Below are 19422 nucleotides of genomic sequence, written 5' to 3' on the forward strand. Positions count from 1 at the left end.
GTGATAAGACAGGAATTTCCAAATCTGGGTTATTTTGGATTTGCAAGCATGAGGCATTGAATGTGAGCAGCTACCAATGGGGCACAGTCCTTCACTCACAGCGTGCCTGATCTCAGACATGTCGCTGTGAGACCACGTGCATCAACTAGAAGCCTAGAGGCTTCTTTACATAGAAATAGAGTACAGAAACAGGCCATTCAGCTGTACTAGTTTATACTACGCATGAGCCTCCTCCCATTCCCACTATTTAAAGTCAGCTTGAGTATTCTCCCTGGGTCATTCTAGCATATTTCCAACTGCTACTTTCACAGTGGCATTAGAACAGTAACGCAGTTACACTCGCAATCAAAGTGAGTATGGGGAGAGGAAACCAGTACAAAAACAGGAAAAAAACTCCTTTTACCCAAAACATTTTCATTTAAAAATAACATTATATCAAATTTACTGTGCAGAAACACACCATTCGGTCCAACAGTTCTATGCTGGCATTGGACATGTAAATGCCTCTTGCCCTCAGAAGGGGATCAATTGCTGGCCCAGTATGGCAAGGAGATTGGACGTAAAGCAACTGGATCCATTGAAAAATGACTGGACGTTGTCATGGGAAGTTTGTAGAATTAACCTTCTGGGAGGGTGGGACCAAATGGGTTGAAGAAGGGCTTTCTTCATACAAGCTGATCTTGCAGTCTTTTCAAAGTTAGTGGTATGTGAGGCAGTACTTGTGGGATGCTGTAGTCAAGAACAGGAATCCAAGCTAATTTCGCTTTTTTTCTAATCGGTGTGAGTGAAGGTGGGAGGATTTAAGGAGGGGTGGAAGGGAATGAGGACAATTCTAATGCCCCTACTACTTCAAACTCCACACAGGTCCTGCCTGAAACTGGGGAATTTCCTGTGGCTCTGGAAGATGTCCCAATCAGAAAGTCACAAGGTTACATTAACTCTGGGGGGGAGTCACCAAATTTTGTTGCACAATCACGTCCAGTGGATTATAATACAACAACAACTTGCATTTATACAGCACCTTTAACAGAGGAAAATATCACAAGCTGCTTTGCAGGAATGATGTCAGACACGACCTGACACTGAGCCACAAAAGGATAGAGCAGAACAGTTGACCAAAAGCTTGGTCAAAGAGTAGATTTTATGGAATGTTTCATAGGCGGAAAAGTCATGAGGCTCAGAGGCTGAGGGAAGGGATTCCACTGCTTGGGGCCTAGATGAATGAAGGCACAGCCGCCAATGCTGGGCAATGGAAATTGAGGATGTGCAAGGTGCCAGAATTAGAGGGACAGTTGTAGGGCTGGGGGAGAGCAACAGAGTGGCAGACCATGGGGGGATTTAAACATGGGGGTGAGAACTTTAAATTTGAGGTGTCACTGGACTGGCATCCCAATGTAGGCCAGTGAGTAAAGGGCTGATGGGAGAACGGAACTTGCTGTGAAGTAGGATAGGGGCAGCAGAGTTTTGAATGGGCTCCAGTTGGTGAAGGGTGCAAGATGGGAAGCTAGCCAGGAGACCACTGGAATAGTCAAGTCTGGGGGTTTATACAAATGAATGGATGGGGCTTCTGTGGCAAATGGCTGAGGCGGGGTGGAGCTGGGTGATGCTTACACGGGTGGAAGTAGGCAGTCTTGGTGATGGAGAACTTATGGGGTTGGAAGCTCAGCTGAGGGTCAGTGTGGTTCAGCCTCAGGCAAAGAATATAATACTCTCCTTGACTGCCACTCTTTTTATGCCCTGATATCTTCTTCTTTCTATCCTTCTCGTTTTCTGTGTGTGTGTGTGTGTGCACACCTCAATATTTCGTGCTCTTCCTTTTTGATTACTTCCCTGGTTTGTTCCTTGTATGATTATGTCCGTGAGTTTGCTGCTTTCACTGCCTCTATATCCCTGCACTTTTCTTTTACTCTCTACCTGTAATTCAGTCCGTCTCTCTACCCTGTCAATTAGTCCCTCTGTCTATGCCTTACCATCCTTTTTATATCTTTTGTTTGCACTTTGCTCTCAATTTTTCTCTATGTGAAAGAACGAATGAGCCAGGATTGATGGTGCGTGCATCTGGTGATGCTATGACGGAGAGGTGTGGTTTGGCTTCCTCTTCCTCTTTCTGTGCGAAGGGACGGTACACTTTAGTGGTGTGTCCTGAACGTCATATGGGCCGTCAAGCTGCGATTGGCTCCACTGGGCTCACCAGACAGATTGTTTTGACCGCTTGCCTGTCTGCGCCGTATGAATAGTCCCCGTGCAGGATGTGACCTAATAATTTAACATACAATGTGGTGCAGCTAGCAACAGAAAAGCCTCGCCAGCACAAAGTTCTCCCTTTTGCAGAAAGGCTGACATTAATGGTGCTGATACCTGGACGGTAAGGTGTTCCCTTTGTTTGTTTCGCTCGGTCAGATTTCAGTGCAATGGGTTCAGTGCTCTGTTTCTGGGCGAGTTGGTCACACTGGAACACTCCAGCCCCAAACTCTGAAGTGAACAGTAAAAGTGGGCATTTATTTTTTTGTTTGTTCTGGGGGACGGATCGTGTATGAATGTTCGTCTGGAAACCTTTACCTCTGTCGAGATTTCAGATTTTGCTATTTACTCCCTTAAATGTAAGACCAGAATCATGGCAAAGATTGTCGTCAGGCTAGAAAGCGAAACTAAGATGTCAAGTGGCATCTGTTAGTTTTGTTATTGGGGTTGGACCGTTTAAACCATCTCCAGTACATAACTTATAAATACATAGATTGTCATTCACATTTGTCTGACATTTGGGATATCATACTGCTCTATTGCTTTTGCTACATTCATCATTTCACAAAGTTTGGGACTTGGTTAAGCTCTCGTGTTCTGTTTCAGTGTCACCCCAGTGAAGTCACTTCCATTGTGACTTATTCCTTTGCTCTTCACCCTGCAGGGCCGCGGATGTACCGCCAATTTAGTGCAATACCGAGAAACCTCCCCGTACCAAATGTCAAGGATTGAAGAGGCTTGTTGGTCGTGCAGTTGTACCCGGGTACGTCCATCTGAAAGCAACGGCACGCTGCTGGTGGCAAAAGTTCACGAAATGATGACCATCGTCAGCTCGATCCTAGGCAGTGCCTACTGCTCCCTGGTCAGCGGGCACACCATGAACTTACTGCGGCGGGGGTTGGTGCTCTTCACTGTGGGAGTCTTTCTGGCTCTGGTTTTAAATCTGCTGCAGATCCAGAGACACGTTACCCTGTTCCCCGAAGAGGTCATTGCCACAATATTTTCTTCTGCCTGGTGGGTGCCACCTTGCTGTGGCACAGCTGCAGGTGAGGATGTGTTTATGTATATACTGGGAGGGAGGAAACTCTTGAGAACAATATGCCATATGTAGTTTAGCCGGACTTTTACCATTTTTGACACTGTAAAGCTGTTCAGGAGAGTGACATATTGCACCGACTTAACCTTGATGATAAAAAGGGTACTTTCAGTTTCAACAAGGCGTGCCCTGTCTTGTCATTGCTAATGTTGGGCATTATCTAATTACCTGGTGTATTAATAAAATATGTTTCCCTCAATAAATGGAGATTAGGATTGAATTTGATACCTGGACGGTAAGATGTTGCATTTGTCTATTTGAGGGAAACATTTCATTACTCTGATGAAAATCTTGAAAAACAGCTCTTGGGTTTTAATTGCTCCTTTTTTCATTCCAAGCCAATCCTATATTGTTGTCAAACGGAGATGCTCACCAAATTTAATGAATTGCAAATACTACAGCAGTTAAATTCGGCCCATCGTGTCTGAATCATTAACTGTTAATAGATCTTTAATAGTGAGAAACAAAGACATTTTATCATATGCACTCTTGCAAAGTTTTGTCATTGCTCGCAGTTCAAACTTTTTTATTCCCAAACGCAGTAACTTGGGACGTTATCAAACCTTCTATGTTGTTAGGCCTTAAAGCCACGAATCTTTCAGAAAATGTAAATTCACTTTGGGATGAAACTTGCAGCAGTTTGGATAAAGCAGCTCCGAGCTCCTGGCAATGAAATCTCCCCGCGCCCCACACAACGAAGCCTGGAGAGTAAAATTGGATTTTCTTTTTTGGAAATGCTGAAGTTTTTGGAATCTTTTGGAAGAGTGGACATATTTATTTTTAAAACAAGCACTTGAGCCAGTTAACATTTAAGTAAAAACTCATTGCATTCGGGGAAAGTGCTTACTTTTTTTTTGCGATGAGTTGAACAGAAGATTTACGTGGCCCCGTTGATGGGGCATTCCTTTTGTGTTTGCCAGCTGTTTAAAAAAAACCCTGTCCCAGGATCTGCTCCGAGGTTTTCGCGCCACGTGTCGCTGAATTTGCATGAAATTGCAACGGCGGTGGAGGGGGGGGGGGGGGGGGGGGGGGGCGGAGCCAGCCCTGCGGCGCAGAGCCGCCTTCTGATTGGCCCGGCTGGGAACTGGTGAGCTAGAATGTTTGCTCCTGATTGGTTGCTATGAGCAACATGCCACCGCGCTTTAAAAAAAAGGCAGAATGAAAACAAGGAAATGAGGTGGCAGGATGCTGAAGGAGGGCTGCAGGCTGTCCGAGGAGTTTTTAATGCTGTGTAATATTTAATCTATTAAAATTCACACACCCCTTCCCTTTCTTTTTCACTGCTGGTAGCATTTTGTCTGATTTTTAAACGGGCTCAACTTCTCAGCCCCATAGCAAAGGGAATAATCTGAAATAAAGGTCGGGATTTGCACTGATGAAGCGTATTTCATCACCTCCTTGACTATTTTCAGCCAACTTTGCCAAGAAGGGAGAAGGTGAACTCGATTCACCTGCATCTTTAGTCTAGCATTTCCAATATTTGCAGATGACATTGGGAAAACTTAGTAGAGTTTGTACAACAGCTATACCAACAATAATTTCAACCCATTTGTGGAGTGAGCTGTTTGGGGTTAACACTGTCACTGAAACACTCCCCACACAGCCACTGCTGTTGGCCATATCTCATCGAATGGCTGAACAAGCTCGAGGGGCTGAATGACCTACCCCTGTTCCTAATTTCAGTAGACCTTCTAGAATAACATCTTACTCAATGTGTTAAAGTGGAGTTTAGCAGAAAAATGATATGACACTGATTTTCTATTTCCTCTATTTTCTACAAAAGAATGGAAAATAATGGAATTACACAATAGGGCAATTAGCATTTGAAATAGGTTAACATTGGAGAAAAGGCTTGTCCCTAAACATTGACCTTTTCTGTCTAGTGCTGATTATCCTGTTTTTCAACCAGCATATTGATTTTTTGTTTTGTTTTGTTCCTTTAGTAATAATTGTACATGTCTAAACATTCATTCATCTCTCTTACCCATCTAAAGAGTGAATATTTTACCTTACAGAAATCTGTAAGCAGTTTATTAAACCCATGACAACTAGCTTTAAAGAATGACCTTCTGCATGGTCTTTGTTTAATGGTCCTAACTTTTTAACATCTAATCTTCATTCAGCTGTCGTGGGTCTGCTGTACCCCTGCATTGACAGTCATCTTGGAGAGCCTCACAAGTTCAAAAGAGAATGGGCAAGTGTCATGAGATGTGTAGCAGTCTTCGTCGGCATCAATCACGCGAGTGCTGTATCCTTCCAATCGCTAACAAGATGAATTACAGCAAGAATTGTTTGTTTTTCCTAAAAATAATTATTAATGTTTGTGTAACTGCCAAATGGACCATGTTGCTACACTTTCTTATGTAAGGTGGTGTCTTACTTTTGAATAAGGGCAAGAAAAACATTTGAGAGGGAATTTGTATCTCTCTTCTGCCTTCTGAAGAACCTGGACACCCGGGCTTACTAACAGGGAGATCAGAGTGGGTGAGGGTAAGATTTGCCTATAGGTGAGTGACGTGTCCGGGAAAGCTGACCCCTTCATGTCAAGAAACACAGTATATAAAACAATAACAAGCCATAAAGTAAAGGGAATTGCGAATACCTGGCTGTGATTATGTGGCCGTAATCTTATTGAGGGGTTCATTATCTGCCAGGGTAAAATGTGTTTCCCAGCTATCATCCAAATCCTGAAATATTCCAATATTGAAATCATTCCAAGCTGTTAGCATATTTACAAAAATACAGTGTAGATTCTGGGTTTTGTCAGATTTTGGGTCTTTTCCCTCCCCCACTTTCCCTATCCCCCCCAACCAACATCTCCAAACAACACCACATTGTCAAAGTCATGATGTGCACGCTTGATGATTAAGACTGTAATTTTAATTCTTGAAATACTTCATATTCATTAACTCTGCATTCCCCTCCTAAATCTCGTTGACTTGTTTCCCCACCTTTAAAAAAGCATTAGTTTCACAAAGGGGAAACTACTGGGGGCTTTTGCAACCTGGAAAAACACATTAAAATGGTGCAAAAAGGTGCTGTCAACTATACAAAGGTTAGAATTAGGCTTTGGAGGTCAAATGGTGAGTCAACTGCAGCTTCAAAATGGAATTAAAAAACAAGGGAATATCAATGGGAGAATCCTATAGGAAAACACCACATTGTCAAAGTCATGATGTGCATGCTTGATTATTAAGACTAATTTTAATTCTTGAAATACTTCATATTCATTAACTCTGAATTCCCCTCCTAAATCTCCTAGAATTTCCCTTTTTGACTTTTGATCATCTTACCTCATAATGTATCAGCTTGGCTCAATAGTATCCCTCTTGCCTCTTGAGTTAGAAAGTTGTGGGTTAAAGCCGCATTGCTAAAACTTAAGCACATGATCAAGATTGGTACTTCTCTGCCATCTTGAAGTGCACAGCATTATCAGAGGTTCAATCTTTTGGATGCTACATTAAAATGAGGACCTAATTGTTCATGTGGGGGTAAAAGATCCCATGGAACTATAATGAAAGTAGGGAGTAGTGGTGTTCAGACCAATATTTATCTTTCCACCAACAACAACGTGCATTTATATAGCACCTTTAACATAGTAAAACATCCCAAGGCACTTCAAATGAATGTTATCAAACAGAATTTGGCAACTATCCAATATTTGGATGGATGACCAAAAACTTGGTGAAAGATAAACTAATAAATTGAATTGAACTAAAAGATTGAACTAACAAGTCATTTATCTGATCTTATGTATTTAGGATCTGGCTGTAAAATGCTTTGAGATAGCATGACAGGCTGTGCATAAATACAAGCTCTTTACTTCCCACATGCATAGTGTAAGTGTCCTGGGAGCACACTGAAGGTGCGACATAAATTCAAGTTATTTTTGTTAAATTCCATTGGCTGGTTTGTTCCATGCTTTCCGGAAAATGCTACAAGAATAATGTAGTGTGATCCACATGACTTTGCTCTTAATTTGACTTACGCCATCAGATTATGATAACGCCCAGTCCATTTCCACTGCAGTCAATCAAGTTCCTGCTATGTAATTACTGTTGACAACTCTCCCTCCAGTCAGTTTAAGTGTACTAGGGGTGATAGAAACAAACAAAATATGAAATAACCATCTCAGGACTGTCGAGAATCTTTTTTTTATACAAAGCAAACGTTCTGACCTTGGAAAATAATTAAAATTAAATTAAAACTGTCAGCAGTCAGAAGTAAAAGACAGCTTATCTGATCCTGATTTCCCAGTAACTCATCAATTGAAGTTTCTTATATCCTCATCCCTTTTTTGATCTTCTAATCAACTCCAGCCAAGCTCATCTATCTTTTGGATGCTTGGGATTCAGCAGTTTGGTAATCTTACTTTTGTTTTCCTATAGGATTCTCCCATTGATATTCCCTTGTATTTTCATTCCATTTTGAAGCTGCAGTTGACTCACCATTTGACCTCCAAAGCCTAATTCTAACCTTTGTGTAGTTGACAGCACCTTTTTGCACCATTTTAATGTGTTTTTCCTGGTTGTAAAAGCCCCCAGTAGTTTCCCCTTTGTGAAACTAAAGAGTTGATTTGATCTTTTCCCTTTTATTCACTTCCCTCCCACGGCCCAACCATTGGTTTAGTCAGCCCTATATACAGGTCTTTCCCACCAACCCTCTGTTGTTTGCACAGAGTCTTTTGGGGAACAGACATAGGTACCTTAATACTGCACTAAAAATTTTTAAAATCTATTTAAACATTTTATAAGAAGTTGGGTGCAAAATGAATGAAAATCAGCAAGGGGTGGTAAAGGGTCGGATCCAAAAACAGTTTTTATTTTGTGTGTCATTTAAAGTCAAAAAGACAAGCAAAAGAAAGTGAGAATCTTGCATTTACATAGAAACTTTCATGTCCTCAGGACATCCGAAAGCACTTTACAGTCATTGAGGTACTTTTGAAGGATAGTCACTGTTAGAAGGCAGAAAACACAACAGGCAAATTGTGTAGAGCAAGCTCCCACACAAACAGCAATGTGATAGTGACCAAATAACCTCTTTTAGTTATATTGATTGAGAGACAAACATTGATCGGGATGCTGGGGAGAACTCCCCCCACTCTTCTTGGAATAGAGCCATGGGATCTTTTATATTCACCTGAGAGGCTAAACAGGCTTAACGTCTCACCTGAAAGACGGCACCTCTGACAGTGAAGCACTCACTCAGAACCGCACTGGACTGGCAGCCTCGATTTTATGGTTGGAGTGAACGTAATGATAAAGGTGTTAATGCTAATTATATTGTTAAGATACACAGGTGAAGGGCGTTGTTTAATTAAGTACCTTGAGCACTAAGTTAGTACATAGAAGACAGCTAGATGTAGTACTGCCTTCTGTAAATAATCAACTATCAAGAAAAGAAGTTGCGTCCAGTTTCATGCTTGGGCTTGGGATCACATTAACAAAAGGAACTGTCAAACAAAATGATAACCCACAATCATTGTGGCAAAAATATGCTAAAAGGCCATAAATTTTCAGGCAAAAGTGAAAATTACTACCCCTGAGAATTTGTTAGTGGAAATAGATTAAGAACTGATTTTAATGATCACCAACTATAGTCCCAATTTTTCAACCTTTTCTGGCCCTACGGTACAGCTCCTATGCATTTTATGTCATCACAAGAATCACTCAATTGATTGCAAGTCTTGCAGTTTCTTGTTAACTGTTTGTCCTCATACATAACATATTGAAAAGTTGGTCATCCTGTATAACTGCAGTTTGGTAGATGCGGTTTGCATTAGTAGATGTCTTGTGGATCTGTTGCTTTTTAATAATTGAAGATCATTTATGGTTCTTTTCTTAACTCTTGTGTAATCAGAAATTAGATTTTGCCAATAACATGCAATTGTCCTTGACCCTGGCAGCCCTCTCACTGGGTCTGTGGTGGACTTTTGATCGCTCTAGAAGTGGATTTGGACTTGGCCTTACAATAGCCTTTGTAGCGACCTTGGTCACTCAACTTTTGGTGTATAATGGTGTTTACCAGTAAGTACAAAATTATTGATTTGTGATTTTGACATTTGTCACCCTCTCATCACTTCCCTGCTTCCGGTCACTCCCCACACTCCCAGCATCCACGTTATCAGTGATGTACATAAGTTCAACAGGTATCTCCATGTTTATGGATATCTCTCGTGTTGTTAACTAGCCAGGAGTATGGCTTTGTACAGTGCCAAAAGGTACATACAGTATCCCAATAGCAAGGCATTTATTCTCCAAGCACTGGGGGTCTCATTTGTCATTGAATGCCAATGACTAGTATTCAATATCTTGTCCTGTGTTGAACCTGCTCAGTACCCCATAGAAATGCTTTCAACTATCTTGGGGCTGTTTGTTCAAAGGCATATAACCATGATGTCTCACAGGTCGATGAGCTTTAGCGCTAATTATAAAAATTACTGTGTTCTTTTGCGGTACTTCTTTATGCTTATGTTGAAGTTACAATATCCATTGTTGTTTTCCTCCCATATTTAGTATTAAATTCACCCAGCCAGACTATCCACTTCTCCCCCTTCCCAGTTCCATTAGTTGGTATATAACATACCCACTCCCGCCAGGTGCTCTAGCAGCTGAGCATTAATGTCACATGAAGTCAGTCTACTCATTCGGCATATAGGTAGGCTATGGGTTCTCTTAATTCCCGCAAGATAAATTCACATGGTCTGCTATGCCACTTTGATGGGGGGGATAGTAGGGTGTCGGGTGTTGTGAAGAGTGGAAATGGTGGTAGGCAGCTACTAAATTACAAGCCAGGTGCTTGGTCTCATGATGTAAGACATAAACTGGGAATGGTCAGTTGTTGAGTAAGCAATAGACAATGTGTGATGGAGCATTGAGCCACATGATAAAATGTTGGCAAAACCCTATGTTTGGCTCCGCAGGTCTGCGGTGAGTTAGATTGGCAGTGGTGCCATTATAATTAACCATCACTCAGTGTTCCTGTCCTTTGGTCACTGTCTGGTAGCCTGATCTCCCTTTCCCCAGCACATGTATTGAGTGCGGAGAGCTGTGATGTCTCCCACATTTATATATCCAGATTCACTTATGAAGGTTGGGGGTGGAAATGTTGCCACAGCGAGTGGGAGGAAAATGGAATAAAAGAAAACTACTAATCGCTGTTAAAATTGAAGCACGTCAAAGTGACCGGTGATTGGTCACTCCCAGCAAGAGTGCTGTTTGTAAGATCAGAGGCACACCCTGACAGACAGCACACCCCCGCTGTCCCTGTTCTGTGAGGCCTGTTCCTCAGGGCCGAGAATCACTCACCCCTGAAGGGTAAGAACATTGTTCAAGGTTCCATTAATCCAGCAATAATGGAAGTCTGTTTCATTGTTGATCCAGGTACACCTCACCAGATTTCCTGTACATTCGCTCTTGGCTGCCCTGTATATTCTTCTCAGGAGGAGTGACTGTAGGAAACATAGGAAGACAACTGGCCATGGTAAGCTGTGTCTTTAAAACTGAGTCTGTTCGTTCTCATCTGTGCGGGTGATTGAAGTTTTTTTTGCCCCCCTTTATTCTTTCCTGGGATGTGGGTGTCACTGGCAAGGGCAGCATTTGTTGCCCATTCCTAAGTGCCCTTGAACTGAGTAGGTTGCTAGGCCATTTTTGGAGGGCAATTAAGAGGCTGTGGGCCTGGAGTCACATGTGGGCCAGACCAGGTAAGGGCAGCAGATTTCCTTCCCTAAAGGACATTAGTGAACCTGATGAGTTTTACAGCAATCAGTGAGTCTAGCTTTATCTTCCAGATTCATTAATTGAATATAAATTCCATCAGCTGTCATGGTAGGATTTGAACTCATATCTCTAGAGCATTAGCTTGGGCCTCTGGATTAGTCATCCAGTGACATTACCACTTTGCCACTATCTCTGTTGATTTTTGTCTGATTTTGTTCCTGTGAAGCACTTTAGAACATTTTACTCTGTTAACAGCAAAAGAAAAAAAAGGACTTGAATTTGTTTGGCGCTTTTCACAGCCACCAGACATCTCAGCCAGTGAAGTGCTTTTTGAAGTGCTCTCACTGTTATAATGTAGGAAACATGGCAGCCAATTTGTACACAGCAAGCTCCCACAAACAGCAATGTAATAGTGACCAGATAATTTGTATTTTGTGATGTTGTTTGGGGGGATAAGTTTTGGCCTGGACACTAGAAATAACCGTGACCTTCTTCGAAGTAATGTCATGGGATCTTTTGCATCCACCTGAGCCTCAGTTTAATGCATCATCTGAAAGACAGCACCCCATACAGTACAGCACCCTCAGTACTGCACTGGAGTGTCAACCTTGATTTTTGTGCTCAAGCCCTGGGGTGGAACTTGAACCCGGTTGTGATTCAGATGCAAGTGAGTTACCCACCAAGCCATGGCTGGCACACTAAGCCCTCTAGAAATGTAAGTTGGTGTTGACTATTTTTGTTAGGCAAGAGTATTAAGAGTTACAGAACCAAAGTGAATAAGTGAAGTTAAGATACAGATCAGCCATGATCTAATTGAATGGTAGAAGAGGCACAGGGGGCTGAATGGCCTCCTCCTGTTCTTATATCTCTATATATGTGTGCACCTTGTATGCTATGTATGCTGCATCTAACTTCAATGTCTCTTATTTCATAGTGATGCTGTATTTAGTTTATAACATTGTTGCCATCACCTACTATTATTTTGCCAGCAGAGTATAATAACATCAAGGTGGCATGGACTGGGAGGAGAAACTTAGTAGATGGCTATCCCACAAGTACAGCATCACCAGCAACCAATGTAAATGACCATCACTTGTGTTAGTGATGTATATCATTTTTCCAATCACACTCAAGGAGAGGTTACCCTGTATCTTTGTTTTCCTGCTCTTTGTCAGTCTTCCCTGAAACTACCTGAAATCACTGTTCTGTCCGGTTTTGGATTGCTGGGTCCATGTGAGTGTTGGGGGGGGGAAGGGCCTTTAGTCACAGGAGGCAATGCGGGGATGAGCCATGAAGGCCATTCAACCCATTATGCTTGTGCTGGCTCTTTGAAATAGCTGTCCAGTTAGTCACTTTTCCCCTGATCTTTTCCTGTAGTCTTGCAAGCTTACCTTTTTCATGTGGATACCTAACTTGACTTGAAAGGAGGCAACTGAGAGGAGACTTCATAGATAACATGGTAAATTGTGCAAAAATGGTTAAACGTAACCAGTAGAACAAGAGGGATAAAGTTTCAAAGTAGCAAAAGCAAGTTTTGGATTAGGGTGAGGAAGATGACACAAAGAGTGATCATCGCCTTATCCTATACTTCTCATGTGCGTGTAGGCAGCTACCAGCTTAGCTCAGAAAATTCCAGGGAATGCACCGTTGAATGTCAGGCAACATTCCTTATCATGGATATGTACTTGCAAAGTTGCCCCTAAGAGGCTTAGGTGGATTAAAGGAGCCAAAATCCATGGAATCCGTCCATAAACATTGCGCTACTGTAATGTGAGATGGTCTATAGGTTTATCTGCATCATTGACTTAACATACAACAAGTTGCATTTTTATAGCACCCTTCACAACTTCAGGATGTCCCAAATGGCTTGACAGTTGATGGTGTAACCTGGGGAATGCGGCAGCCAAACCCACAAAAATCAATGAAATATATGATGGATATCTATGGTGGCATTGGATGAAGCATAAATTTTGGCCAGGACACCAGGGCTAATTCCTCTGCTCGTACACCCACCTAACAGGGTAGACTTGGTTTAAAGTCATATCCAAAAAGTACCCCAGCCAGTGCAGCACTCCTTGAGCGCTGCACTCGAGTGACAGCCTTGATTTTGTGCTGAAGTCCCAGGGCAGAATTTAACGTTCCCCCCCTGGCAAGTTTATAGGGGGTGGGGCGGCCATAAAATTCTTCAAATAACCTTCCGCTGGCCTCCCACCCATTCTGACCTCTTTGCAATTTTACGGTGGGACTGATGAGGCCTAGGCTGATCCCTTCCCACCCACCCCCACCCTTAGCCCTATTGAGGCCCTTAAGTGGCCAATTAATGACCACTTAAGGGTGATTTCCCACCCAGCCTCAAATTTCAGGTTGGTGAGGGAGAGTTCAAGGGGCAGGGGGGGATGCCCGATAAGTGACCCTGCTCAGGCCTCAGGCAGGAAAGGAGGGGGATGCTTCCTTTCAACTTTGGGTGTCAGCCCCCCCCCCTCCATCCCCTACTCAAAGGTCTGGGTCCTGCATGTGCCTCCTCCCCCACTAGCCTCTCCACCAACACCCATGCCCCCTCATCCCCTCCCATCCTGAGACCCTGCAAAACTTACCAGGCCCTGGACCCTGGGATTTATACTCTGGGCACCGCTTGCAGTCCCTGCCCCGTTCCCTGCAGCTTCTGGGACTGGAGAGGTACCGGCCGGCGGCTTTCTGAGGCAAGACTTGCTCCCGGGTAAGGGGCAGAACTCCTGCTTCCAGCCAGTCATTGCTCGTTAGAGCATTAAATGGCTGCCTGTATCAGCAGTGGCGTGTTCGCCACCGACTCCTCGGACTGGGGTAAGGGCCGGGGAGGGTCAGCCTAGGGCTCATCCATCCCACCGTAAAATTGCGAAGAGGTCAGGGTGGGTGGGAGGCCAGTGGGAAGGCCATGCAAAGAATTTTATGACCACCCCTGCACCCCTCCCCCTACGAACCTGGCAGTAGGGGAATGTAAAATTCTGCCCTAGGACTTCAGCACAAAATAAAGGCTGCCGCGCGATAGCGCTATCAGCTGAGCCACTGCTGACACTTGACAGGGCAAGTGGTCTCCCATGGCTTTGTTCTGAAGACCACCCCCAGATTGTAAACTGGCCCCCTAGTGTCAGGGCTGACAGTCAGCCTTGCTTAAATTGATTCATGACTTGTTTAAAAACAAATCCTCGTTTAGAAATACACAGATTCAACTGCAACCAGCACAACAAAAGTTGGAAATAAACTTGCTGACAAATGCCCAATTTATTTTTAACCAACATTTATCGAAGGCATTGTACAGCAGTTTCCTGCCTGCCAATTGTGGAACTAGTCGAGTGTAGCAATTGACAGTCGTCCAATGCAACTATTTTCTATTTTGATTTGGATAGGAAAATCAAGTTTTAGAAATAAAATGTCAAATGTCAATGTCAAAGTTAAATTGGAGCAGGACTGCTTGTCGAATGCTGGAGCTTCGTACGATTCTACTGGTGCCTGCAGTGATCCGCAAATTCAGCCCAACAGGAGATCACATCGGAACTGGAGAAGGGTATTTAGCCCCTCAAGCGTGTTCTGCCTTTCAGCGAGACCATGTCCGGTCTGTGACCTAACTCCCTATCCCTAAATACCATTGGATAAGAAAAATCTATCAATCTCAGGTTTAAAATCAGTTGTCATTTGCTGAAGAGAGTTCCAAACCTCTGCCACCCTTTGTGTGATGAAGTGTTTCCTAATGTCAAGTCTAAATTTTTACATTACGCCCCCTAGTCTAGGACTCCCAGGTTAGCGGAAATCCTTCCTCCCAATCTGCCCTTTCTATTTGTTCCTCTTAATATCTTTTAAACTTCAGTCGAATTACCCCTTAACCTTCTAAATCCTGGGGATTACAACCCTAGTTGGCTAATCTCTCCTTGTAATTTAACCCTTGGAGCCCAGGTATCCTTCTGGTAAATCTCCACTGCACACAAAGCCAATATATCCTTCCTCAGCTGTGGTGCTCACAGTGTTCCAGGTCTAACTAGGGCTTTGTATGGCTGAAGCATGACTTCCATCTCCTTGTATTCTATTCATCTAGATATAAAGGCCAGCATTCTGTTAGCCTTTTGGATTACTTTCTGTACCTGATCATGATATTTTACTGATATGTGCCCTTGGACTCACTGCCCCCGCCCCCACCCCAGAGATCTTATTTACTTTAATGAGACAGTGCATAGGAAGCCATGGCTATTTTCTTACTAGATTCTTATGCTCCCTGACTGCACATTTCGTGCCTCACACTATCAGATCAAAATAAATCCTTTCATATAACAGTAATAATGCTATCGAGGTGTCAGTAGCTTTAATACTGGAAGTTAAATTTCACACATGGATTTCAAAAGTTCCAGATACAGATTGAAAACATAATAATCGGGCAGAAGCAAAGCTGTCTGCCCTCCCGTCCCTCTCCATTCCCCCTTTCTTGTTCCAGCCATTGCTTTCATTTTTCAATCTTACCAGGGCTTCCCAAGCTTGGCCACGAATTTTTCTGGGGGTATAGCCGAGCCAGAGGGATAGGAGTAGGTTATTCAGCCCCTCAAGCCTGCTCCGCCATTCAGTTAGATCATGGTTGATCTGAACCTGAGCTTCATTTACTCGCGGTTGATCCAGACCCTTAGCTAACAAAAAATGGAGCACTCTCAGACTTGAAAGCTCTCCTGTTATCCCAGCACGCACAGCCTTTTGGGGCAAAAAGATTCAGATTTCAACGACACTTTGTGTGGAAAATGTTTCCTGATTTCTCTCTTAACTGGACTTACTTTGAGTTTAAGACTTGCATTTATATAGCATCTCTCACAACATCCCAAAACGCTTTAGCGCCAATGAAGTACCTTTGAGGTGTAGTCACTGTTGTAGTGTAGGAAACACCTCCCTCCCCTTCAATTTGTGCACAGCAAGCTCCCACAAACAGCAATTTGATAAGGACCTAATCTGTTCTTTGTGATGTTGATTGAGGGATAAATATTGGGCAGGACACTGGAGAAAACTGCTCCGCTGTTCTCCGAAATTGGGCCCAAGGATCTTTTATGTCCCTCTGGGAGGACAGATGGGAGTCTGGGTTTAATGTCCCACCCAGAAGACGGTATCTATAGCAGTGTAGCATTCCCTTAGTATCACATGAGAGCATCAGCTTAGTTTCTGGGCTGAAGTTTCTGGAATGGGGTTAGAACCCACAACCTTCCGACTCAGCGGGAAGAGTGCTACCAACTGAGTCACGGCTGGCACTTATTGTATATTGTGTTTTTGCTTCCCCCATCAGAAGAAATAGTTTCTCTGTATCTCCCCTTTCAAATTCTTTTTTAAAATGTAATCACAGGATCCAAGGTTGAATTCACCTTGTATTTATATAGCACTTTTAACACAATAAAATATCCCTAGGCAATTCACAGCAACATCACAAGGCAACAACTGACACTGTGCTACACAAGGAGATATTAGGGCAGATGACCAAAAGTTTTGTCAAAGAGATAGGTTTTATGAAACGTCTTAAAGGAGGAAATTGAGGTGGAGGGGCGGAGAGGTTTAGGGAAGATATTCTAGAGGGTCTAGGTAACTGAAGGCAGAGCCTGCAATGGTGCAGCAATTAAAATTGGGGATTTTACTCAGCTTTCTGCATTGTCACGGCTGCTGAGGACTCACAGGCAAGTTGGTTGGTTGTGTCTACACCCTCTCAGGTCCCATGAGGTACATGTGAGTGACCATGTGTAACTTGCACCCACATTTTCCCCATCACCCCCTAATTTGAAGAATGGACTGCACCAAATACTAGCAGGCTGCCTAATGTAGGGCTGATACTTTCCTTTGATCTTCTCTAAGCACAGCACAGAAAAAAATACTAATAAATCTGAAAAAAACCTTCAATCTGAAAGCAAAATATTTTTACTTCAGATTTACAGCAGTTGCACTTTTAAGTTCCGAGTATAAAAGAGATTTTTTTTTAACTGATGCAACACAAAGTACCTTACTCGGTGTCGCCTTGCTTCAGTTGCAGGCACTTTTGCTTGAGTTGAGGTTCAGTCCAGTCATGTCCGTGCAGTGCTGAGGAAGTGCTATACTGTTGGTGGGCCTGTCTCTCTGTTCAAGTGGATGTAACAGATCCCTCAGCACTATTTGAAGGGGAACAGGGGAGTCTCCCACTGCAACAATATTTATCCCCCAGCCAACATCACAACGACAGGTTAGCCATTCATCTCATTGGGCTTATTTTTATTCTTTCATGGTATGTGGGCATCACAGGCAAGGGCAGCATTTGTTCCCCATCTCTAATTGCCCAGCCCTTGAACTGAGTGGCTTGCTAGGCCATTTTGCTGGGGGTCTGGAGTCACATGTAGGCCAGACCAGTTAAGGATGGCAGATTTATTTCCCTAAAGGACATTCGTGAACCAAGTGGGTTTTTAATGACAATCAACAATAGTTGTTATAGTCACCATGACTGAGACTAGCTATCATGCTGGTCTGTGTGCAAATTGGCCGCTGTGTTTGGGCCTATGAAACAAATTATTAAGATGCCTCAAAACTAACTGCTTAGCCGGGATGTGTTTTGGATTGAACTGAAGGTGTGAAAGGTGCTATATAAATGCTTGTTCTTTCTAGTAAAATCACAAACAACTTCAAAAAGATAATTTTTAAAAATTATTTCATGGGATGTGAGGGTCGTTGGCAAGGCCCGCATTTGGTACCCATCCCTTACTGACCTTGAAAAGGTGATGTTGAGATGGCTGATGGTAGTGAGAGGCGCTATATAAATGTAAGTCTTTATTTTTCAAGTGCATGATGGAGAAAGGAACTGAAGGATAAATTGATGGGATGAGATGAAGGAAATGAAGTGGGAGGAGGCTTGTGTGGAGCATAAACACCGGTTGGGCTAAATGGCCTATTTGTTGCTATATGTAATTATAAGCATCAAATAGTAAAATTATAACACCAGTAAGTGGATAGAAATGGATGGGCTGTCAAGTATATGAAAGGCTAATGTTTCAGCTCTCTGACCCTTCATCACATGTAGCCGGTCTGTCCACTTCAGACCAAGCTTTGTTTAATTTTGTTTTATTTTGAAATGCTGAAACCAGTTTGACCTGGCTTGGAACTGTTGTGTCCTGATTAGCCTCTTTTCTCTTTTCACAGGGAGTCTCTGAAATCACACACAAGGATTGTCTTGATAAGATGCACAAGGACTGAGCAACTGTCAGTCGAAAGGAGTAATAATGGTGCCAATGTAGATGCTTCGTGTGGGAGTGCACTTATATACACCGGGCAGACCAGTAGGTGCTATATATGGTGGAGGATGCGATTACTGCATGATATTCATAAAAGGGAACATTTGCAATCTGTGATTGCCTTTGTACAATTGATCCATTTCTCAGCATTGAAGTTTTTTCTGTTGCAATCTGTACATACCGAGTCTACGAAATGTACTCATTTAGTCTGTGTATGAACTGCAATGCCATTACCCCTGTTGCTATAGCAGACCTAAGTAGCAAGTATTATGTCTGCTTGATTGATGTGCAATGTACCCAGTACCTGAGCCTTGTCGTTTATCTGTACCTTATTTATTTCCCCTTCTCAAAGTCATTTGTACCATGTACAGTGGGGTCTTCCATCTCTTTGTATAGCATGGTTATAAAATTGTAAACAAAGAGATGTTCTGTTTTTTTTTCTCTCCAGCCTATTACTGCGAGTGACAGAGTTTAGCTGCCACAATCTATATATGTACAGTGGAAATTTATAATCCTAAGGAATGTGCGCAGTGCCGAACTGAAGGAAGTGAACTTTCTCTCTCAAGCTGGAACTCTCCACTTGAATCCATGTTGAGACAGTCACAGAGTGAAGGTGTGTTTCTCCTCTCGACCTTCACAACGCAATAAGGAGTGACAGAATAATTCCATTGCTTTGGACCACATCGGTTGTCACTGCTCCACCCTCAGAGTGAAGTGATTTTTTTTTTTGTTTGTTTTTGCAGTGTTAGTGTTTCTGATCTGAACCAATCAGCATCTTTGCTCACCTGTTGGAAAGATGATTTATCTGATTTTGTAAGTAAAATGTACACATTCAGTTTAAATGTATTTGATTTTTTTTCTCCCTTCACTGTTCTCAATAAAAATGTACAGTAATTGTCAAATGGTTGCATTTTCTAAAAAAAAAATACAAAGGAACAACTAAAAGTAATAGATCATTGGAAAAATGTTGAGTGTTATGTTATTGTTGGCTTGAAAGCATTTTTTTCTCCATAACCGGGTTAACTGCTAGAATTTAGGCACCTTAAATTTACGTTATAGATATGCTTTCGAAAGTTGACATGCTCACACTTCTGTGTCAGAAGATCATGAGTTCAAGGTGCAC

At 42.7% G+C, this 19422-nt stretch overlaps 1 protein-coding gene across 1 annotated transcript; it reads left to right on the top strand.

Annotated features, from left to right (window-relative positions):
* Window positions 1-2157: 2157 nt before the first annotated feature.
* insig1 (insulin induced gene 1) lies at window positions 2158-19201 on the top strand. Its single transcript, XM_041184766.1, has 6 exons — window positions 2158-2365; window positions 2906-3287; window positions 5461-5585; window positions 9197-9363; window positions 10720-10819; window positions 18208-19201. Exons 2-6 carry the CDS (start codon window positions 2960-2962, stop codon window positions 18259-18261), a joined length of 774 nt encoding a protein of 257 aa, XP_041040700.1. The 5' UTR covers window positions 2158-2365; window positions 2906-2959; the 3' UTR covers window positions 18262-19201.
* The last annotated feature ends 221 nt before the right edge of the window (window positions 19202-19422 follow it).

The sequence above is a fragment of the Carcharodon carcharias genome, chromosome 3 (assembly GCF_017639515.1).
Source record: "Carcharodon carcharias isolate sCarCar2 chromosome 3, sCarCar2.pri, whole genome shotgun sequence".
Lineage (NCBI taxonomy): Eukaryota > Metazoa > Chordata > Chondrichthyes > Lamniformes > Lamnidae > Carcharodon > Carcharodon carcharias.

Bases quoted from the DNA above. Each gene is read 5' to 3' on its own strand.
- insig1 (XM_041184766.1), top strand. From the start codon at position 2,960: ATGTCAAGGATTGAAGAGGCTTGTTGGTCGTGCAGTTGTACCCGGGTA. The intron at 9,364-10,719 runs GTAAGTACAAAA...TTGTTGATCCAG, and splicing joins GTGTATAATGGTGTTTACCA to GTACACCTCACCAGATTTCC. The intron at 10,820-18,207 runs GTAAGCTGTGTC...CTCTTTTCACAG, and splicing joins TAGGAAGACAACTGGCCATG to GGAGTCTCTGAAATCACACA.